The 21,261-nt window shown below is 44.4% G+C and overlaps 1 protein-coding gene across 1 annotated transcript in view; it reads left to right on the top strand.

Annotated features, from left to right (window-relative positions):
* LAMA1 (laminin subunit alpha 1) overlaps positions 1-21,261 on the top strand; it is a 357,026-nt gene that overhangs the window by 264,545 nt on the left and 71,220 nt on the right. Inside the window, 3 exon segments of the mRNA XM_030213227.1 lie at positions 138-276; positions 3,921-4,023; positions 8,096-8,212. Coding sequence (XP_030069087.1) covers positions 138-276; positions 3,921-4,023; positions 8,096-8,212 — 359 coding nt within the window.

The following is a 21,261-nucleotide window of genomic DNA, read 5'->3' as shown; positions in this document are numbered from 1 at the left end:
GTTAGGCTTCAGATTAATCTGCAACAGCTGGTTGATGGACACAACTTTCCCACAGGTTCTGGAATAGTGGGAAGGACTAATGCCAAGAAAATTATCAGGTAAGATCTAACTTCTCCTTATTCCTGTTGGTGTCTCAGTGCTCTCTTAGATGTAAGAAATGTGTCCCTGAATGCTACAGCTGCTATCCATGCACCCTCCACCATCCAAAGCCTAATTGAGCATGTTGAGAGTTTGGGTGAAGAGTCTAACCGCACAGGAACTGCTACATTAGAATTGGTAAGGTCACTTTCACAGCACCAGTGTTTCATATATTGCTGTTTTCCAACAGTATATTTGACATTCTTTAAGCTTATATATTTGTCAAGCATAAAAGCCATTTTGCTTTTTGATTTCATGTTTGATTTCATATTTTGTATGTGATAGACACAGCATTTGTCAATTAGACATTGCCTTATATATTCAGGGGTAGCAAAATAATGTATTTTGTGATTTTGTTTTTTCTTTCAACCTATACATTTCCGGGCAGCATATTTAGTTTTAGTACATAATATAAGATGAGTAACATAGTAACATACATAGTAACATAATAGATGATGGCAGATAAAGACCTGTACGGTCCATCTAGTCTGCCCAATAAGATAAACTCATAGTATAAGGTTTGATTCGTATACTTGGTCTTGATTTGTCCTTGTAGGAAACACTTCTTGGTGTGTTTGGCATCTTTATGTTTTGTATTGTTGCATTTTATTATGTATGTTTATTTCTGTAACCCATCTAGAATCGCAAGATAGAGTGGGCTATAAATATTTTAAACAAATCCAGTGAACTAGAACACAGTTCTACATTGTTTTCTAATTCTTGGCTCAAAAGAAAAAAGCTTTTAAACAGAGATGGAATTCTTCCAAAATTTATGACTGTAACTAGAAGCATTTTATTAATTAATAGGCTCTTTCAGTCAGCTCAGTTAGGCCTTTGTATAATTCTTAGTAACCCTTTGCTTCTCTGTTAAGATTAAATAGATGAACAAAATAAACAAAGAGCTAATTGTTAGCTTACTTAAAATCTATTTGTGTATTTGGTACATTTGTTTGAAGAAGATAGACTACATTACGTCCCAGGTACGGACGGGGAGAGAGATCATGGGGTGATAGTATCTGAGGATCTGAAGGCGACGAAACAGTGTGACAAGGCAGTGGCCGTAGCTAGAAGGTTGTTAGGCTGTATAGAGAGAGGTGTGACCAGCAGAAGAAAGGAGGTGTTGATGCCCCTGTATAAGTCGTTGGTGAGGCCCCACCTAGAGTATTGTGTTCAGTTTTGGAGGCCGTACCTTGCGAAGGATGTAAAAAGAATTGAAGCAGTGCAAAGAAAAGCTACGAGAATGGTTAGGGATTTGCGTTACAAGACGTATGAGGAGAGACTTGCGGACCTGAACATGTATACTCTGGAAGAAAGGAGAAACAGGGGTGATATGATACAGACGTTCAAATATTTGAAAAGTATTAATCCGCAAACGAACCTTTTCCGGAGGTGCGAAGGCGGTAGAACGAGAGAACATGAAATGAGATTGAAGGGGGGCAGACTCAAGAAAAATGTCAGGAAGTATTTTTTCACGGAGAGAGTAGTGGATGCTTGGAATGCCTTCCCGCGGGAGGTGGTGGAAATGAAAACGGTAACAGAATTCAAACACGCGTGGGATAAACATAAAGGAATCCTGTTCAGAAGGAATGTTTCCTAAGAGTGGGTGGCAGAGCCGGTGGCGGGAGGCGGGGATAGTGCTGGGCAGACTTACATGGTTTGTGCCCTGAAAAGGACAGGTACAAATCAAGGTAAGGTATACACAAAAAGTAGCACATATGAGTTTATCTTGTTGGGCAGACTGGATGGACCATGCAGGTCTTTTTCTGCTGTCATTTACTATGTTACTATGTTACATTATATTAAGTACAACTTTGCACGCCATCTGAAAGGGTATAAAGGTGTGGAGCTGCTGTCTAGGCTGCACAGCTGATGACTCTGTTGGCCCTGCCCATTCTGACATGGACTTTCTGTTTTTGAAGTGCAGAACTAGTAGAGCCATCATAGGCGTGACTAGACAGTGGCTACACATCTTTATACTGCATTTATTCCGGCAGGAAGTGACTTGTCTAGCAGAGGAAGTGGCAGTGCTTGACGTGCAGGAGGCGTCCATAAAAGTTTGCTCAGGCCCTCATAATTAAAGTGGCCCTGGAAGTTTTAATGTGAGCTACCATTAAAACATGTTGCTTTACTGTTAACCCCAGTTATTATTAATTATGGGCTCCTTTTACAAAGCCACGTAAGCAGTTAGCAGCACACCAAAAGCGATGAAGCCCATTCAATTCCTATGGGCTTCGTCACATTCAGCGCATGGTAATCACTACCACGACTTTGTAAAAGGAGCCCTAAGTCTCATTGTATGAAATGGGACCTATGCTAAAATAGCACAATGGTAAAATAACACGTCTTAACTGTAGACCATAAATCTAACCACGCAAAGTTGTGGTTACATATACAACAGACATGTACGTGATGGAATTGTTCGCACACATTTAGCAAGTTAGCCCTGAATATCGCACTCACTGGCTAAATTTGGGATGCTCACTCCAGCCATACACCAAATGCCGTCATTTTTGTTAAACTAAATCTATGCAAATGATAATTTTGAACATACCAAGTATAGTGGAGAGGATAAATTTATGCAGTTAAAAGCACTGTAACTACACAGATCTGTTGTTCATTTATCAAATTTTCTAGGCAATGCACAATATAACATAACATATCAGTCAAAACAATAAACAATAGAAAAATTGAGACATCACAAAATACAAACACAGACGTGCAGCCAAAGCACAGACTGAAAACAAATGTTTGAATACTAACATTTAGATTTTTATTACTGGCAACAAAGAAATAAGGACTCTCCATTTATCTATAGTGCAGCCCAAGCAGAGGTAGAATCATGGCAAACCTGCAGTGGAGGGACTGTCTCTTACAGAAAGATTTTGAAGATCACACTATAACAAAAAAGTGAACACAAGGTTGAGCCCAGAAATGCAATATGTGTAGAAAAAGTCCTTCTGATAAAGGCAAATATTTTAATTAATTGTTCACCACAAAGATGTAAAAGTGCTATATACACATCTGTAACTTGTGAGGCAATCATTCATTTGGAGAACAGAGACTTGACACGGCTGTGTTTAGGCAAAAATGCCTGTGTCAGGAGTCATATGTTCAAAACTCATAAATCTCAATAGAGTGTGATGAAAATGTTCATTCTCCAAGAAGCATATCACAGCAAATAGGAAAGATGAAACTGAGTGATTTCCTCTTGAGTTACAGATGTGTACTTTATGCATAGTTGGTGCATTATGCATTAAAAAAACATCATTATAAATCCTTAAAAAAACCTTTAGTTTCATTAAAAAAAATGAACGTTTATAGAATGTCTACTTAGCTTTAACACAGTGAGTTGAGTGTTAATCCACATTGGTCCCATACAGCAGAGAAAAAAATTGAATACCTTAAATATAGACTATGTTTCACCAGTCAGGGCTCTTCAGGCAGGATTTGTCAACTTGTCGTGCCAGTCTGATAGAGATTTCTGCACATGTTTTGAGTATATGACTATAGATGTGAATATTGAATGTGAATAACAGTGATGCAGCCTACTGAACCTCAAAGACAGGCTTGTGGGTTCCAAACCAAACATGGAGATCACTAAATATCCGGTAAAATAAATACATAAATAAATAACTGGATAACTTGGTCTTTTTATCTTTAACTGGCTATAATACCAATGATTATCTGCCTGTTAGTATTCAGTGATCAGTGCTCAGTCTCCTTTCCCTTTCATGACTTGTGTTAAGCTTTTGATAGTATTAAAGTGATTCTCTTGATTTCAGGTGTTTAAATCTGATGGCTCTCTTGACTCCATTGGGAAGGAAGCCCTTAAACTCAACATTGAACTCCTGAAGGATGCAAGAAATTTGAGCAGAAAATCAGAAGGTGAGAATTGCTGGATAGTTACTACTACTACTTGACATTTCTAGAGTGCTACTAGGGTTACGCAGCGCTGTACAATTTAACAAAGAAGGACAGTCCCTGCTCAAAGGCGCTTACAATCTAAAGGTGTCTTTTTCACTTATGAATACCTCTGAGATCTAATTGTAAAAGCTGGTTTCTGTTTGATAACAGATCACCAGCCATTCCCTAGACATGTGGGCAAGGTTGTACCCGCACATAAGGCCATGGGTGCCACTGGCAACTCACAGAGCAAGCTGGGCACCCTGCTGGGGCTGCTGCCTCCAGGCACTTGTCTTCATTGCCTGTTGGTAAACATGCCCTTGATTCTGTTTCTTTTTTCTTTTTGACGTATTCAGTAACGTGTTTGATTCAGTGTTAAAATAATTGGTGGGCGTGCACATGGGCAGAGTTTGAGCATGGGCAGTGGGCACAAGTGCATGTGAAAATTATGAAATGCTATATTTATATGTGAACTTGCAAAATATAGACATAGACACAAATGAAATGAAGTAGCTCAGAAAGACTTGTCACAGTCCAATAAAAGATTGTTACGTACATCATAAATGTTGACTCTTATTTCCTCAAGGTGCTAAGTATAGTTTGTTGTTGAAATTTATCACATTTTTAAGAGTAGGGATAAATAAGAATCAAGCTAATCTTAAAGCCTTATTATACTGTACTGTATAAGCTGGTATAGTAATTTAGTTTACTTCTTAATTGTGTTCCTGTATAAGAAAATAAGAGTAGCCATACTGGGTCAGACCAATGTTCCATCTAGCCCAGTATCCTGCTTCCAACAGTGGCAAATCCAGGTCACAAGCATCTGGCAGAAATTCAGATAGTAGCAACATTTCATGCTACCAATCGCAGGGCAAGCAATAGGTTCCCCATGTCTATCTCAATAGCAGGCTATGGACTTTTCCTCCAGGAACTTGTCCAAACTGTTTTGAAACCCAGATACGCTAATCACTGTTTTCCACATCTTCCAGCAGCGAGTTCCAGAGCTTAACCATTCTTTGAGTGGAAAAATATTTCCTCCTATTTGTTTTAAAAGTACTTCCATGTAATTTCATTGAGTGTCCCCTGGTCTTTGTACTTTTTGAAAGAGTGAAAAATTGATTCACTTCTTGTTCTACACCACTCAGGATTTTGTAAACCTCAATCATATCTCCCCTCAGCCATCTCGTTTCCAAGCTGCATTATTTCAAAAGAAGGAAAAGATTTCCTTGTACTGTGCACTTACCTTTGTACACATTATGGGTAAGGGTAATGCATTTGATGTACTGCCTTTCTATTGTATAAGCAAAGCTGTTTACTTTCTCTGTCCCTAGTGGGCTCACAATCTAACTTTTTGTACCTGGGGTTGTAGCGGGTTAATTTGCCCAGTTTCTCAAGGAGCATCTTTGTTCCCAAGTTTTATTGTAGTAAAGAATGACAAATTTTAATATTTGTTCTATCTGCTTTTGTTTTGATACTGTATTTTGTACAGACTGGTTTGTCTCTTTTTTTTTTTCTGGTAATTTTATAAGGAGTCACTTAGGGCCCTGTTTACTATGCCTCGCTAGAGGCATGTTAGTGTTTTTAGCACACGCTAACTGTGTAGGTGCCTACAATATTCCTAAGGGCACCTACACAGCATGTACTAATTTTGTGCACACGCTAAAAATGCTAGCGTGCCTTAGTAAACGGGGCCCTTAGTTTTAGGTGACAAGAATACACTTATACACAGAGAGGACACTTCTATAGAGGAGCATCTATTATAAGGCACCAAGAAGGGGCATAACTGACCAGAATACCAGCATTTGCGCTCCTTTGTGGGTACATACACATGCACATGCCAATATTGCATCTACATGTTGTTCAAAACAAAATGGCATTTAAATGTGATGGTGCATAGTTTGAAAGTAGCCACTCACATGGGCAGAGTCTGGGTGGAGCATGGGCAGGGCACGTGCAGAAATTACAGAGTACTATCATTCTTATGTTCTTATCATTTATGTGCACTTTTAAAGTCATCTGTGGCTGGTGTAAGCGATCACGCCTAAAATACACAAATGTATTTGTCCTGCTACACTAGTATTTTATAAAGGAATATAACCCCCAATATTAAAAACCATTTAACTGGCCAGGAGCAGGGCCGCTGAGAGACTGGGCCGCCCCAGGGACCCCGCCTCCGCCACCCCCAGAGGTTGCCATCGCCGCCCCCCCCCCACCCTCCACCCGCCACCGGGCCGGTCCCCCTGCATTGAAATCATAGCGCCTCTCACCTCCATGTGAAAGCACTGCAGGCAGCAGGGCAGCAGATCGCCTCCCTTCGGCCCTCCTTCCCTCCTTGTGTCCCACCCTCGTGGAAGTTCAGTCAGACAAGGGCGGGACACAGGGAGGGAAGGAGGCCCAAAGGGAGGCGATCTGCTGCCCTGCTGCCTGCAGCGCTTTCACACGGAGGTGAGAGGTGCTGTGATTTCAATTCAGGGGGCCCGGCCCGGTGACAGACGGTCGACAACGGAGGGCGGGTGGGACTGCGGCACCGGGCCCCCCTTGGAGGCCCAGGGAATTTTGTCCCCCCTGCCCCCTCCCTCTCGGCGGCTATGGCCAGGAGAGACTCCTGGCCGGATAAACGGTACTCAGCCAGCTAAGCACTAATATCCAGCTCAAGACAGCCGGCTATCTCAGCTGAATATTAGCGCTTAGAAGCTAGCTGGATGACTGGCTATGTCACGTGACATAGCTAGTCAGCACCAATATTCAGCGTCTGGCTGACTATGTTTGGTAGCCAAATATGGCCACCTCAATAATAGGAATATATTTGGCCGGTTTGAGCTTAACCAGCCAGCTCTGAGTATCGGCTTGGCTGGTTACGTTCAAACTGGCCAAAATAAAACTGGATATTCAATGCTGGTTACTAGAAATGGCCCAGCATTGAATATTTGGGCTCAGCACACTTGATCGTCTATGTGTTGGTCGGTTCTGGAAACACTGAAATTGAATGCTGGTGCCCAGACATGGTCCAGCATTGAACTTCCAGGTTTAACACTGGCAGCGGTCATCAAAACACTGATCACTGCTGGCTGAATATCAGGCCCTTCATTTTCAATAATTCTTTATGGAGGCAATTCTATAGCTGAGCACTTCCATTTAGGTCCCCAAGGCCATGTGGTGCCAACCTATTTCGTAATGGAATCTAGACACCTAGGTTCCATCATAAAATACTAGCATAACCTGGTTTTGGCATGCCTAACATCTAGATGCCCACACATAATCCAACCATAGAGCTCGCGTAAATGCAGTCACCTAAATTCACCATGGACACACATAACTTACAGTATTTTGTAAGTTACATACATCAGTGGGAGCCCTGCCTCTGTACCACCTATGATATGATCCCTTGCAGATATGTGCAATGTGAGCTAAGTGAGTATTTGCAGAATAACGCTTAGGCAGAATATTGACATTTATACGCCTATATGCACATACATGTTTATATGCTAGGCTTCTGGTCATTTGTGTGTGTACATACACAGTTATGTGTCATTATTTTTAAAACATTTATGCATGTGAGAATTGCCCTTCACATGACCTCTTTTAAAATACCAACCAGAGTAAAAGTATGCACCTTGTTTGCTTGGCGAATCATTTGACTGTTGGCATGCACATGGGTGGAGTTTGGGCAGAGTGCACATAAATTATAAAATACCATAAATTAAAGGCATTTTTGCTCTTATCTAGATGTGGGCATTTAGACCAGCCTTAGGACTGGTTTAAGTGATCTCATCTTAAATCAAAGCATGTTTTGGCCCCTTACTCTAGCATTTTATTAAAGAGGCTCGAAATAAGCATGTCTTTACTGCCTTTAATTAGATGCCTGGTTATAAAATTATCCAGAATTTTACTATGTGACCAAGATCACATAGTCAAATTCTGGGTAATTGATTTAATAAGCCCATGGTAAATATAACTACTAGATCAACCCTCAGGATTTGGGTGCTTGCTTTATGCTAAAACTTGTGTCCATAGGCATCCTAATTGCATTTCCTTCTTCTCCTTCTGTGCTTAGATCTTCTGTCTGATTTAAGTGAATTGAAAAAAAGGGAGAGGAAAATTCAAGATGGCGCCAATGAAATTAGCAAACAGCTTAGTAATCCACTGCTTGTACTGAGATCACTGCCCAATGGTAAGAGAAAAAGGTTAACTTCTTGCTCACCCAGCTACCAGAGACTGTATGCCCAGAAGAATAACATGGTGTGTATCTGGAAAAGAAACCCCAAGTATATGAATTATAAGAGACTGCTTTACTGCTCTGCGAAATCATTATTTTGCTGGATAAACTGTTCATTCTTGGAGTCTACCAGGAGGTTAATTTTAAGTGGAACAATGACCTCATAGAGTTAAATGGATAATTTATCGGTTTAACTTTTTATGAATTTTCAGCAATCCTATTTGTCCAATAGGATCACTGAATATACATGTAAATCTTTAAATGGATCAGTCTTCTTCACCTGTAATTTGTATGATGCAGCATGGATGGATAAGTTATTTAGCAAACTGCTGAATGCTGTTGCTTGCCAGATAGCCTGTTCCCTGCCCCCTGACCACCTCAAATTACATCCAAAATCCAAGTAGATAACCATAAGTACATAAGTAATTCCACACTGGGAAAAGACCAATGGTCCATCGAGCCCAGCATCCAATCCAGCCCAAGGGCACCTGGCGAGCTTCCCAAACGTACAAACATTCTATACATGTTATTCCTGGAATTGTGGATTTTTCCCAGGTCCATCTAGTAGTGGTTTATGGACTTGTCCTTTAGGAAACCGTCTAACCCCTTTTTAAATTCTGCCAAGCTAACCGCCTTCACCACATTCTCCGGCAACGAATTCCATAGTTTAATTTTGCGTTGGGTGTTTAGCAAGTTAAACAGAGTTATCCATGTAAGTGCCTGACTTTTCTTCTTTAAAGTGTTTAAAGACACCATTCCAACCATATAAGACTTTTGAAAATAAGCTCTAGATTTATTGTGACAACAGCGCTGTGTTTAAAAGTTTAATTCTTATTTTGGCAGTACAATATATAACACAGGCTGTAATATATAATAACTTGCTAAGCAAGTACCATCTGTGGAAATGCTGAATTTTTTCCTATTGTAATTTATGCTTCAAATAAATATACAAGAACTTTTATTAACTAAATGAAAGATGCATATTCACTGTGGTAAACCCAGACAGCACTGGATTCAGGGATGCTGCTCATTGTAGAACCATACCAATCACTGAAACAGTGATACAGTGTCAGAAAAGAAAAAATCTATTTTGATGGATTATCTTTGCATTACATTACACATGTTCTTATATTCCGCAAATACCATGAGGGTCTATGGGGATTCCAAAGACAAAAAAGCCAGGTAATCCCTAGGATGAACATTATTATTATTATTAGCATTTGTATAGCGCTACCAGACGCATGCAGCGCTGAACACCTGATACAAAGAGACAGTCCCTGCTCAAAAGAGCTTACAATCTAAATAATACAGACAGACAAGACAGTTACGGGTGAGGGAATAATGGGAGCTAAAAAGCAGGAGTGAAAAGGTGGGTTTTCAGCATAGATTTGAAAACAGGTAGAGATGGAGCTAGATGTATAGGTCCAGGAAGTCTATTCCAGGCATAAGGTGCCGCGAGAGAAAAGGAGCGAAGCCTGGAGTTAGCAGTGGAGGAGAAAGGGGACGACAAGAGAGATTTATCCAGCGTGCGGAGTTCACGGGGAGGAATGTAGGGAGAGATGAGAGTGGCAAAGTAATGGGGGGCTGCAGAGTGGATGCATTTAAAGGTCAGTACGAGAAGTTTAAACTCAATGCGGAAGCGGACAGGGAGCCAGTGAAGTGACTTGAGGAGCGGGCTAGTGTGGGTATAACGATTCTGGCGGAAAATAAGTTGTGCCGCAGAATTTTGGACAGATTGGAGAGGAGAGAGATGGCTGAGCGGAAGACCAGTGAGAAGTAAGTTGCAATAGTCCAAGTGAGAGGTGACAAGGGTGTGGATAAGGGTTATGGCAGCGTATTCAGAAATGAAGGGGGGAATTTTGCTAATATTGTAGATAAAGAAACGACAGGTTTTGGCGATCTGTTGAATATTCGCAGAGAAGGAGAGAGAGGAATCAAAGATGACTCCAAGGTTACGAGCCGAGGAGACAGGGAGGATATGAGAGCCATTAACAGAGACAGAGAAAGGGGGAAGAGGGGAGGTGGGTTTAGGGGGAAAAACAAGAAGTTCAGTTTTGGATATGTTGAGCTTTAGATGGTGTTGAGACATCCAAGCAGCATTGTCGGACAAGCAGGTTGAGATTTTGTCCTGGATCGAGGCTGAGATTTCAGGGGTGGAGATGTAGATCTGAGAGTCATCAGCGTAAAGATGGTATTGAAAGCCATGGGATGAAATCAGGGTACCAAAGGAAGAGGTATAGATGGAGAAAAGGAGGGGTCCAAGGACAGAACCCTGAGGCACACCATCAGAAAGCGGGATGGAAGTTGAAGAGGATTCACTAGAGTGAACACTGAAAGAACGAAGTGAGAGGTAAAAGGAGAACCAGGAAAGAACAGGGCCCTGGAATCCAAGCGAGGACAGCGTATCCAGAAGTATAGTGTGGTCAACAGTGTCGAAAGCAGCAGATAGGTCAAGAAGGATAAGGATAGAATAGAGACCTTTGGATTTAGCCAGCAGCAGGGCATTAGAGACTTTGGTAAGTGCAGTTTCAGTAGAGTGAAGAGGGCGAAAACCAGATTGGAATGGGTCAAGAATAGGTTGTGTAGAAAGAAAGTCAAGACAACATCATATTAATATAAAGTAACAATAATAGGTGGTTATAATTTTCCTGTTTTTAGCCTGTTTCTTGCTTCTTTTTTTTTTTTTTTGTTACATTTGTACCCCACACTTTCCCACTCATGGCAGGCTCAATGCGGCTTACATATACAGGTACTTATTTGTACCTGGGGCAATGGAGGGTTAAGTGACTTGCCCAGAGTCACAAGGAGCTGCCTGTGCCTGAAGTGGGAAGCGAACTCAGTTCCCCAGTTCCCCAGGACCAGAGTCCACCACCCTAACCACTAGGCCACTCCTCCTCTTCAATTGGGACTGGACCCCACTTAGGCTACTGTGCCACGAGCCTTCGTTTACAGCCATCTGTCCAGAAATTGCGGCAAAGGTCCTGTGACTTGGAGACAGAGTTCAAGGTTTATCAGTCTGTGATGCTATTGAACAATGGCTGGGGGTCCCTAAGACTGATGGTTCTTGGGGCTGCTACTTCTATTTAAATTATTTTTCTATTTAACTATTTATGTATATATGTATATACATTATATACAGTGGTGGAAATAAGTATTTGATCCCTTGCTGATTTTGTAAGTTTGCCCACTGACAAAGACATGAGCAGCCCATAATTGAAGGGTAGGTTATTGGTAACAGTGAGAGATAGCACATCACAAATTAAATCCGGAAAATCACATTGTGGAAAGTATATGAATTTATTTGCATTCTGCAGAGGGAAATAAGTATTTGATCCCCCACCAACCAGTAAGAGATCTGGCCCCTACAGACCAGGTAGATGCTCCAAATCAACTCGTTACCTGCATGACAGACAGCTGTCGGCAATGGTCACCTGTATGAAAGACAGCTGTCCACAGACTCAGTGAATCAGTCAGACTCTAACCTCTACAAAATGGCCAAGAGCAAGGAGCTGTCTAAGGATGTCAGGGACAAGATCATACACCTGCACAAGGCTGGAATGGGCTACAAAACCATCAGTAAGACGCTGGGCGAGAAGGAGACAACTGTTGGTGCCATAGTAAGAAAATGGAAGAAGTACAAAATGACTGTCAATCGACAAAGATCTGGGGCTCCACGCAAAATCTCACCTCGTGGGGTATCCTTGATCATGAGGAAGGTTAGAAATCAGCCTACAACTACAAGGGGGGAACTTGTCAATGATCTCAAGGCAGCTGGGACCACTGTCACCACGAAAACCATTGGTAACACATTACGACATAACGGATTGCAATCCTGCAGTGCCCGCAAGGTCCCCCTGCTCCGGAAGGCACATGTGACGGCCCGTCTGAAGTTTGCCAGTGAACACCTGGATGATGCCGAGAGTGATTGGGAGAAGGTGCTGTGGTCAGATGAGACAAAAATTGAGCTCTTTGGCATGAACTCAACTCGCCGTGTTTGGAGGAAGAGAAATGCTGCCTATGACCCAAAGAACACCGTCCCCACTGTCAAGCATGGAGGTGGAAATGTTATGTTTTGGGGGTGTTTCTCTGCTAAGGGCACAGGACTACTTCACCGCATCAATGGGAGAATGGATGGGGCCATGTACCGTACAATTCTGAGTGACAACCTCCTTCCCTCCGCCTGGTCCTTAAAAATGGGTCGTGGCTGGGTCTTCCAGCACGACAATGACCCAAAACATACAGCCAAGGCAACAAAGGAGTGGCTCAGGAAGAAGCACATTAGGGTCATGGAGTGGCCTAGCCAGTCACCAGACCTTAATCCCATTGAAAACTTATGGAGGGAGCTGAAGCTGCGAGTTGCCAAGCAACAGCCCAGAACTCTTAATGATTTAGAGATGATCTGCAAAGAGGAGTGGACCAAAATTCCTCCTGACATGTGTGCAAACCTCATCATCAACTACAGAAGACGTCTGACCGCTGTGCTTGCCAACAAGGGTTTTGCCACCAAGTATTAGGTCTTGTTTGCCAGAGGGATTAAATACTTATTTCCCTCTGCAGAATGCAAATAAATTCATATACTTTCCACAATGTGATTTTCCGGATTTAATTTGTGATGTGCTATCTCTCACTGTTACCAATAACCTACCCTTCAATTATGGGCTGCTCATGTCTTTGTCAGTGGGCAAACTTACAAAATCAGCAAGGGATCAAATACTTATTTCCACCACTGTATATATATATATAAATTTCTGAAGTTTTACCGGTTTATATGGAGGGGCATTTTAGATATGACATCTAAATCCAATTTTGGACGTTTTGCTGAAAACACCCAAAAAATCAAGTGGCAAACATAGTGATTTTCAAACCAGAAAAAATGTATTTTTGTTTTGAAAGTGGCCATTTGCTAGATGTTCTTGTGCTCAGAATATCTATCTTTTTGGTCCAGTTAAAAAAAAAAAAAAAAGTCTAAGGCAAAAATGCACAAAAATAAGACTTTGGGACGTATGGGGGGGGGGGGGGGGCAGCACTCTTACTAAACTGGCCACACAGACATCCCAGCAGAGCAGTGGGACACTCTAGGGGCCACTACAGTGGATGTCACAAAAAAGGTCCCAGGTACACATCTCACCCCCTTATATTGTTTAGTGAGCCCTCCAAAACCAGCTAAAAACCTACTATACCCAACTGTACACCACTACAGTAGCCCTTATGGCTGCAGGTGTTACCTATATGTGGGTACAGTAGGTTTTGATGGGTTTTGGATGGCTCACACTTTCCACCACAAGTGTAATCATTAGTGGGATATGGGCCTGGGTTCCCTTCTCTACAGTGCACTGCATGGACCACTAGGCTACTTCAGGAACCTGCTTGCTGGTCTAATAGGCCTGGCTATAACATTTGAAGTTATCATAGATGCTGGTATATACGGTTTCTTTCATATTTTGCGAGGTGGGAGGGGTTCAGTCATTTGCAGGCTCATTTTCAAAAGAGATGGACGTCCAAAAAGTGACATAAATCAGCATTTGGACGTCCATCTCACAGAAACGTCCAAATCGGTATAATCGAAACTGCATTTTGGACATCTTTCTCAGAAGTCCATTGGAAGGACGTCCAAATCTCAAGGGGGCATATCGGGGGCATGTTCAAGGCGGGACTTGGACGTTCCTAAGACTTGGACGTCTTTGAGCCATAATGGAACAAAGCAAAAATGTCCAGCACTAAAACTTGGACATTTTGAGCTAGACCTGTTTTTATTACGAATAAGGCACAAAAAGGTGCCCTAAATGACCAACCTGCTTATAATCGAAATAGAAAAACGCCTATATTGTGACCCAAATCGGGAGATAGACATTTATCTCACAAAAACGAATAAAGCGGTATAATCAAAAGCCGAATTTGGACGTTTTCAACTGCACTCCGTCGCGGATGCGGACAAAGTTGATGGGGGCGTGTCGAAGGCGTGGTGAAGGCGGAACTGGGGCGTGGTTATTGGGCGATCAGAGATGGGCATCTTTCGCCGATAATGGAAAAATAATATGCGTTTTTAGCGAGAATTTAGGGCACTTTTCCTGGCCCCTGTTTTTCCACGAATAAGGCCCCAAAAAGTGCCCTAAATGACCAGATGACCACTGGAGGGAATCGGGGATGACCTCCCCTGACTCCCCCAGTGGTACATAAGTACATAAGTACATAAGTAGTGCCATACTGGGAAAGACCAAAGGTCCATCTAGCCCAGCATCCTGTCACCGACAGTGGCCAATCCAGGTCAAGGGCACCTGGCACGCTCCCCAAACGTAAAAACATTCCAGACAAGTTATACCTAAAAATGAGGAATTTTTCCAGTCCATTTAATAGCGGTCTATGGACTTGTCCTTTAGGAATCTATCTAACCCCTTTTTAAACTCCGTCAAGCTAACCGCCCGTACCACGTTCTCCGGCAATGAATTCCAGAGTCTAATTACACGTTGGGTGAAGAAAAATTTTCTCCGATTCGTTTTAAATTTACCACACTGTAGCTTCAACTCATGCCCTCTAGTCCTAGTATTTTTGGATAGCGTGAACAGTCGCTTCATATCCACCCGATCCATTCCACTCATTATTTTATACACTTCTATCATATCTCCCCTCAGCCGTCTCTTCTCCAAGCTGAAAAGCCCTAGCCTTCTCAGCCTCTCTTCATAGGAAAGTCGTCCCATCCCCACTATCATTTTCGTCGCCCTTCGCTGTACCTTTTCCAATTCTACTATATCTTTTTTGAGATACGGAGACCAGTACTGAACAAACCCCCTCCCACCACAAAATATGCCATTTCACAACTTTTTATTTTCACCCTCAAATGTCATACCCACCTCCCTGGCAGCAGTATGCAGGTCACTGGAGCAGTTATTAGGGGGTGCAGTGGACTTCAGGCAGGTGGACCCAGGCCCATCCCCCCCCCCACCTGTTACACTTGTGCTGGTAAATGGGAGCCCTCCAAACCGCCCCCCAAACCCACTGTACCCACATGTAGGTGCCCCCCTTCACCCCTTAGGGCTATAGTAATGGTGTAGACTTGTGGGCAGTGGGTTTTGAGGGGGATTTGGGGGGCTCAACACCCAAGGGAAGGGTGCTATGCACCTGGGAGCTGTTTTACCTTGTTTTTTTTTTTTTTTGTAAAAGTGCCCCCTAGGGTGCCCGGTTGGTATGAGGGGGACCAGTGCACTACGAATCCTGGCCCCTCCCACGAATAAATGTCTTGGAGTTATTCGTTTTTGAGGTGGGCGCTTTCGGTTTCCATTATCGCTGAAAAACAAAAACGCCCAGGTCAAAAAAAAGATAAACGTCCATGTTTTTTGAAAATACGCTTCGGTCCACCCCTTCACGGACCCGTTCTTGGAGATAAACCAGTGGCGTAGCCAGAAGTCAATTTTTGGGTGGGCCAACAGGTTGGATGGGTGGGCACTAGACAGTGGTGTGCTGGTAAATGTTTAACAACAGGCTCTCTCCCCAGTCCACCTCTGCGCCCGTCCACCTTCCCCCCCCCCCCCCCCCCCCGTCCACCTCCCCTCAAAATTGCAGAGCTTGCTATAGCCGGGGAGAGAGTCTGGGGGGGGGGGGGGGGCAATGCATTACTGTCTCCAGGAAAAAAAAAATTAAATGATCCCAGGTTCCAATTTAATTCATGTTTAATGTGGGATAAAATGCCATAAATAAGTAAATAAATATAAACTTTTAATGTTGAGCACCTGATTCTCAAAGTGGACATATTCCAAACACTATAATAAAAATAAAATGATTTTTTTCTACCTTAGTTGTCTGGTGACTGTTTTTCTGATCATGCTGGCCCAGTATCCGATTCTGCTGCTATCTGTCCTCTTAACTCCGTTTCCAGGGCTTCCTTTCCATTTATTTCTTTACTTTCCTCCTTTCTTCTTCATCAACTCGGGCATTCGGCACACACTCAGACGTATCAACCCCCGCCCCCTTCAATACCACACTACAAGCCATATCTTCGATAGAATTGGATTTATTTTGGCCGCAGCCAGGAACATCAAAATTGTTACAACTTAAACAAATTACATTACATCTTCTACTAATCATTATGCCAGCATGCATTTCTACCCGGGTACACAGCTTCTACACGTAGTTGCATATTCTGGGCCACAGGCCAAGCCCCTGTGGCCCCCTGTGCTGTTTTCCAAGCACCCGACGTCACTTGGTGTCTCCCGTTGAAGGAGGCACCTACCACATTTACAAAATGACGTTCTAGGCCTCCCGGCCGCCCAAGCCAGGAGACAAGCTGTATACACGTTGTTTCCCGTTGAAGGAGGCACCTACCACATTTACAAAATGACGTTCTAGGCCTCCCGGCCGCCCAAGCCAGGAGACAAGCTGTATACACGTTGTTTCCTTATAACAAGGCTGCTCACATGCAAGCCTACCATTTGCATCAACTTGATAATTTTCCACACAACTCTTTCTGCAGCAGTAGTTACCCCAAACTTGTAACTGTTATGTGTCAAGCTGCTGTGTACCCATTGCTGGCTGTGCGTAAACATTGTAGTCTAACGCCACAGGCCACGGCAATGACACCTCGTTTGCCGTGGTCCCCCACCCCTCCTAGCTGCGGTCATGCCCTAACGCTATGGCTTGTATCTATTCGCAAGTCATGTGGGATCGTATGACTTTTAATGCACACATGAATGCCTGAAGCATCCCTCCCTTACCTATACCCTGTTATGGCTACTCTATCGCCCTGGCTCCTCTATCGCCCTGACAACCCAGGCTCTCACTGTTCGGTCTCACTGCTGCCCTTCTATGCGCCCACCGCCTTTCCCTGTGCCTAATGTACATACAAGTGATGAGTGACCGCATATCCAAATCCGCTGCAGCTCATTCTGGATATGGATACCTGTAATAGAATATAATGGGAAACGACATGTTAGCACAGTGCAAGCAACCATTATCACTTTGCTGTGGATGCCTTAATGGGTCCAATGTACCGCTTGTATACACTAGATGGGTCTGATGTAGCGCTTGTATACATTAGGTCGCCATCGGCCCAGTCTTTTGATGGCCTCTATGGACACTCCTAGCGCTGCCACTGCCGTAGCTGCCCTAATCCTAAATGAGTGGGTACTGTACATATGTACCTAGTGTATGAATCAGCAGGCTGGTCTTTGGTCTTTGTTTTAAGTCGGCTTGAAGGTTCAGGACAGGGCATGTCCGTTCCGATCCATTCTGATTTGCGAATAAGTAGGTCAGTTGCCGCGGCTGTAATGGCCGCGTCACGTATTAAGAGGGACATGCCATGGTGGGCATGCTTGTACGTAGCCACCAACTCACTGACTCGCAGAGCACCATGCAAAGCTAATGAGAATGCACATTTGACTTGACAGCCCTCAAACTCAGTGTCACTTATCTCCTCTAATGATGCAAAGAGACGGCCCATTTCCCTGCCGGTACTGGGTTTTCTTTTACCTGGGTAGGGTACTCCCGGCCTGCCCTATCCTTTCATCAGTCTCGTGACAACAAATGACCTAGATGGATTTTGGACAGCCACCACTTTGGCGAGAAAACTGATGGCTGCGAACATGATTGAGACCTGGTTTCTGCTAATTCCCTTCATACATGCCGGGGACCGGGAATATATCAGTACCACCCTTCTCTTCTAAGTGTTGACTATATGTGCGGTTGTGTATCTTGTCCGCGAGGTATCTGTTAACTATCGCAGCATCGGGTCCCATTTCCGGGTCTGCGCTCTAAAAACGAGAAGGAGCATCCACTATAACCATTCTCCCTGCCTGGTATATGTTTAGCTGTAATCACTGCGGAACTATCTGTCTGCGCACATAACTTGTGGGAAGTGCATGGCGGACAACTACTGCCATATTGTCTGAGGGAATTACAATTGACTTGTGAGATATGCCAGGTCCCCCCAGGAAACATGATATCCTACGTGGTCCCTACTGAAACCCGAGCTTGCTGCGCACCACGCTCCCTGGAAGTAAATCTGCCGCATCTGTAAAGAAAATGCAGGGCTTCCGTGAGAGTGGGTGAATCGTGCCAAAATGAAATCCCATGGGCCAAGAACCTGCTAAATCTCGCTTGATGTCCTGTGTACGTCTGAGATGAAAATGCGCTTTGTTTGTTCCCGATGTTGCTAAAGCTATTGGGAATCACCCTTATTGCGAAGCCTACTGGACCCAGGAGTTCCTGTACCTGCTTCAGCCTTGCTTTTTTACAGTGCCGCCTCGTATTCGCCGCTCTGGCAAGCTTATCAATTTTGTCAGCCGGCAGTCTGGAACATCTAGTTCCAATTCAATACCTATAACGTAAGGATTCGCCGTGGGCTTACTGTTTTTTCAACGGCTAATGGGATGTCCAATTTCTGTGCCAAGTGGATAAAGACCTGTAACACATCCGTCCACTCTTGTGATTCCCGGTCTTTGAACAGGAAGTCCTTCAGATGAGGACCAGAGACCTAGCGGGGGCTAGTTGCTCCACTACCCCATGCACAAACATGCTAAGCTCTTTGAAGTATGCGCACTAGATGTGGCCACACATGGGGACACATTTATCGTAATAAAACCTCTCCTGGAACCTGACACCTAACAAGGGAAAGGGCTGTGGGTGTAAAGGCAAGGTGTGAAAAGCCGAATCTCCGTCCACCTTAGCCCAATGTGCCTAGTTGCCTTGCCGCCAAATTATTTGAATGGCATTGTCTACAGATGCATATTGTACTGTACAGCTGCTATGGTCAATGTAGTCATTTACTGATGTTCCTATGTGGCGGGACAAATTACGACTGGGCCTACCTTTCCCCAGCTCCTTCCTTGGTATTATGCCTAGCGGAGACACTGTTGTTGCCTTGAAGGGTGGGTCCTCAAACAGCCCCGCTATGCAGCCTAGCAATAGTTCTTTGGTAATCTTGCCTGCAGCTATCTGTCGATGCATGTGAATCGAGGATGCATTGTTGGGGTAGTGTTGTCACTGTGGTGTTGTCCTCTAATATGGAATCATGCAACCTGATTGGAAACCTGTGGTGATGCACCCGTTCTGTCAGGGTAACGGGCTAACCTTGAAGCTTGATGGCTTCCGGACCCTGTACTGAGTTAATAGGTTGCTTTCTCCTGTCTCATAAGCTTGCTGGGGGGAGCGCTAGCTCCCTCAGTACCCTGTCCCGTGTTACTAGATTGCTGTTCCCTGTCTCTGGGGAGCCTGCCTTGCCCTGCAGCATGCCTGCCCGCGCGGGCGTGTCGGGTGCTAGGTGCAATGTCCGCTGCCTCCGTCCTGCCTTTGTCCTGACGGCATTGCCTGACAGGACTACCACTGGTGCTGACCCGATATGAATGGATTGTCTGCACTGCTTTCTTGTAAATTTAATATCTTAGTTAAGGCATGCCTGTCCCCTAAATATCTCATGCGCTTTTAAAATTGTATTCCATATCCCACACCAAGTCCGGGCCCCTTTCCGTTTCCTTCACTATAGTGAGTGTCCTGAGTATGTGAACAGCTGAGTGTCCTAAGTATGTGAACAGCCTACGACCAGTCCATGAAGGACCCGAATATCTTGGGGTCTTATCTGTTACGCTATCCCTGCCTACGGTACTGTCCTCATGCAACTCCCACACAAGGAGGGAGAAGATATCAATCCACCTGTATTGTGAGAACGGTACCTAATGCATCGCTCCTGTGATTAAGTACTCCCACATCCTGACTGGTCCCCTGTGCACCGACCGGTACCACAACCGCATTCTGTCCTGCCATATTGGGCTCCGTTACCCGTTCTTTTCGTCCCATACTGCATATCTAGTTATGTCATGCGTCTGCGCTGGAAGGAGTGTGGTGCTGTCATTAGACTTACCCCTTGCCGGTACTGGCGGTAGCCCCGCAACTATGGAGGTGGAGTCTGCGGTGCTGCTACCTCCCTTGCAGGCCCCCGCACCGTCTGTGCTTGTGGTGTAGGTCCACTGTGACTTCTAAGGTCTGGGGCCGCAGCACTCCACGTCTTAGCTGGCGGAGTTTTGGTGGGCCGCTTGGCTGGCCTTGCTGGTGCATATGTCTCCTTCGCACACTACAATGACATTACTGCAATGGAGAGACTAAAAGAATAGACAATTTAAAGCAAAATGACCTCATAATAACTGATTGTGGTGACGCCGGCTTCCCCAATCGCTGGGTGCATCCTATGGTGCCTGTGTAAACTGTACCCTCCTTGCTCACAGCTACATATCCGACTGCGTGCTGTCTGCGCAGTGCGCCCTTCCTTAAATGGCCAGCCTAAAGCCCCACGGGCGATGGCTGTTACATTCAAATTTGGCCTGGTAGTCAAAACGGCTGCCGTATGCAAAATGGGCCGCTAAAATTAAAATGGCCGGGCCCCTGTAAATCCTGCAGATAAATCAGTAAGACCGGTGGTCCTTCTATCAAAATGGCCACCGTTTTCAAATTAGCTGCTTTAGTCCACGTGGCCGCTCTAGTCAAACTGGCCGCTAAGTGCACATGGCCCTCTAGGACTAACACTGTTGTACCAACCCTTCCCCCCGTGGACCTGGTCCTAACGGCAGCTGAGAGTAGCATACTGTAACCGATATGTTTGTCTGATGCCCCTAAGTACTGTGTCCCGCTATGCTGGCACCAAACAGTATGATATCAATTGTTCCAGCCTATGCCGTGTGTCAAAGACACATGTGTGCGGTATCCAAGGTGGCCGCTGCGGTTAAATTTGTATTTGGAATGTCCATTCTAGTGAATTTTAGCGCCATAAAACTGGCTGCCTTTTCCAAATTTTACTGCTAGTCGGAATGGGTGGTGTATTGAAAGTGGCCACCGTTTTTACAATCGGCACTCATGCAAATGGCCACCCTATCGAAATTCACCGCTGCCGTACGTGCCTCTGTAGGTTAATGGCCGACTGTATGGGCGGGCAATTACAACGCGTAGCGAAGCGCGTGTCCCGCCAATTTGGGACTCCCCCTAAGTGGCCCACAAGAGAAGACCCTGACTAGCGAGGATCGCAATGT

Source organism: Microcaecilia unicolor, chromosome 1 (genome assembly GCF_901765095.1).
Source record: "Microcaecilia unicolor chromosome 1, aMicUni1.1, whole genome shotgun sequence".
NCBI lineage: Eukaryota > Metazoa > Chordata > Amphibia > Gymnophiona > Siphonopidae > Microcaecilia > Microcaecilia unicolor.
This window is presented reverse-complemented; position numbering and strand designations above follow the sequence as displayed.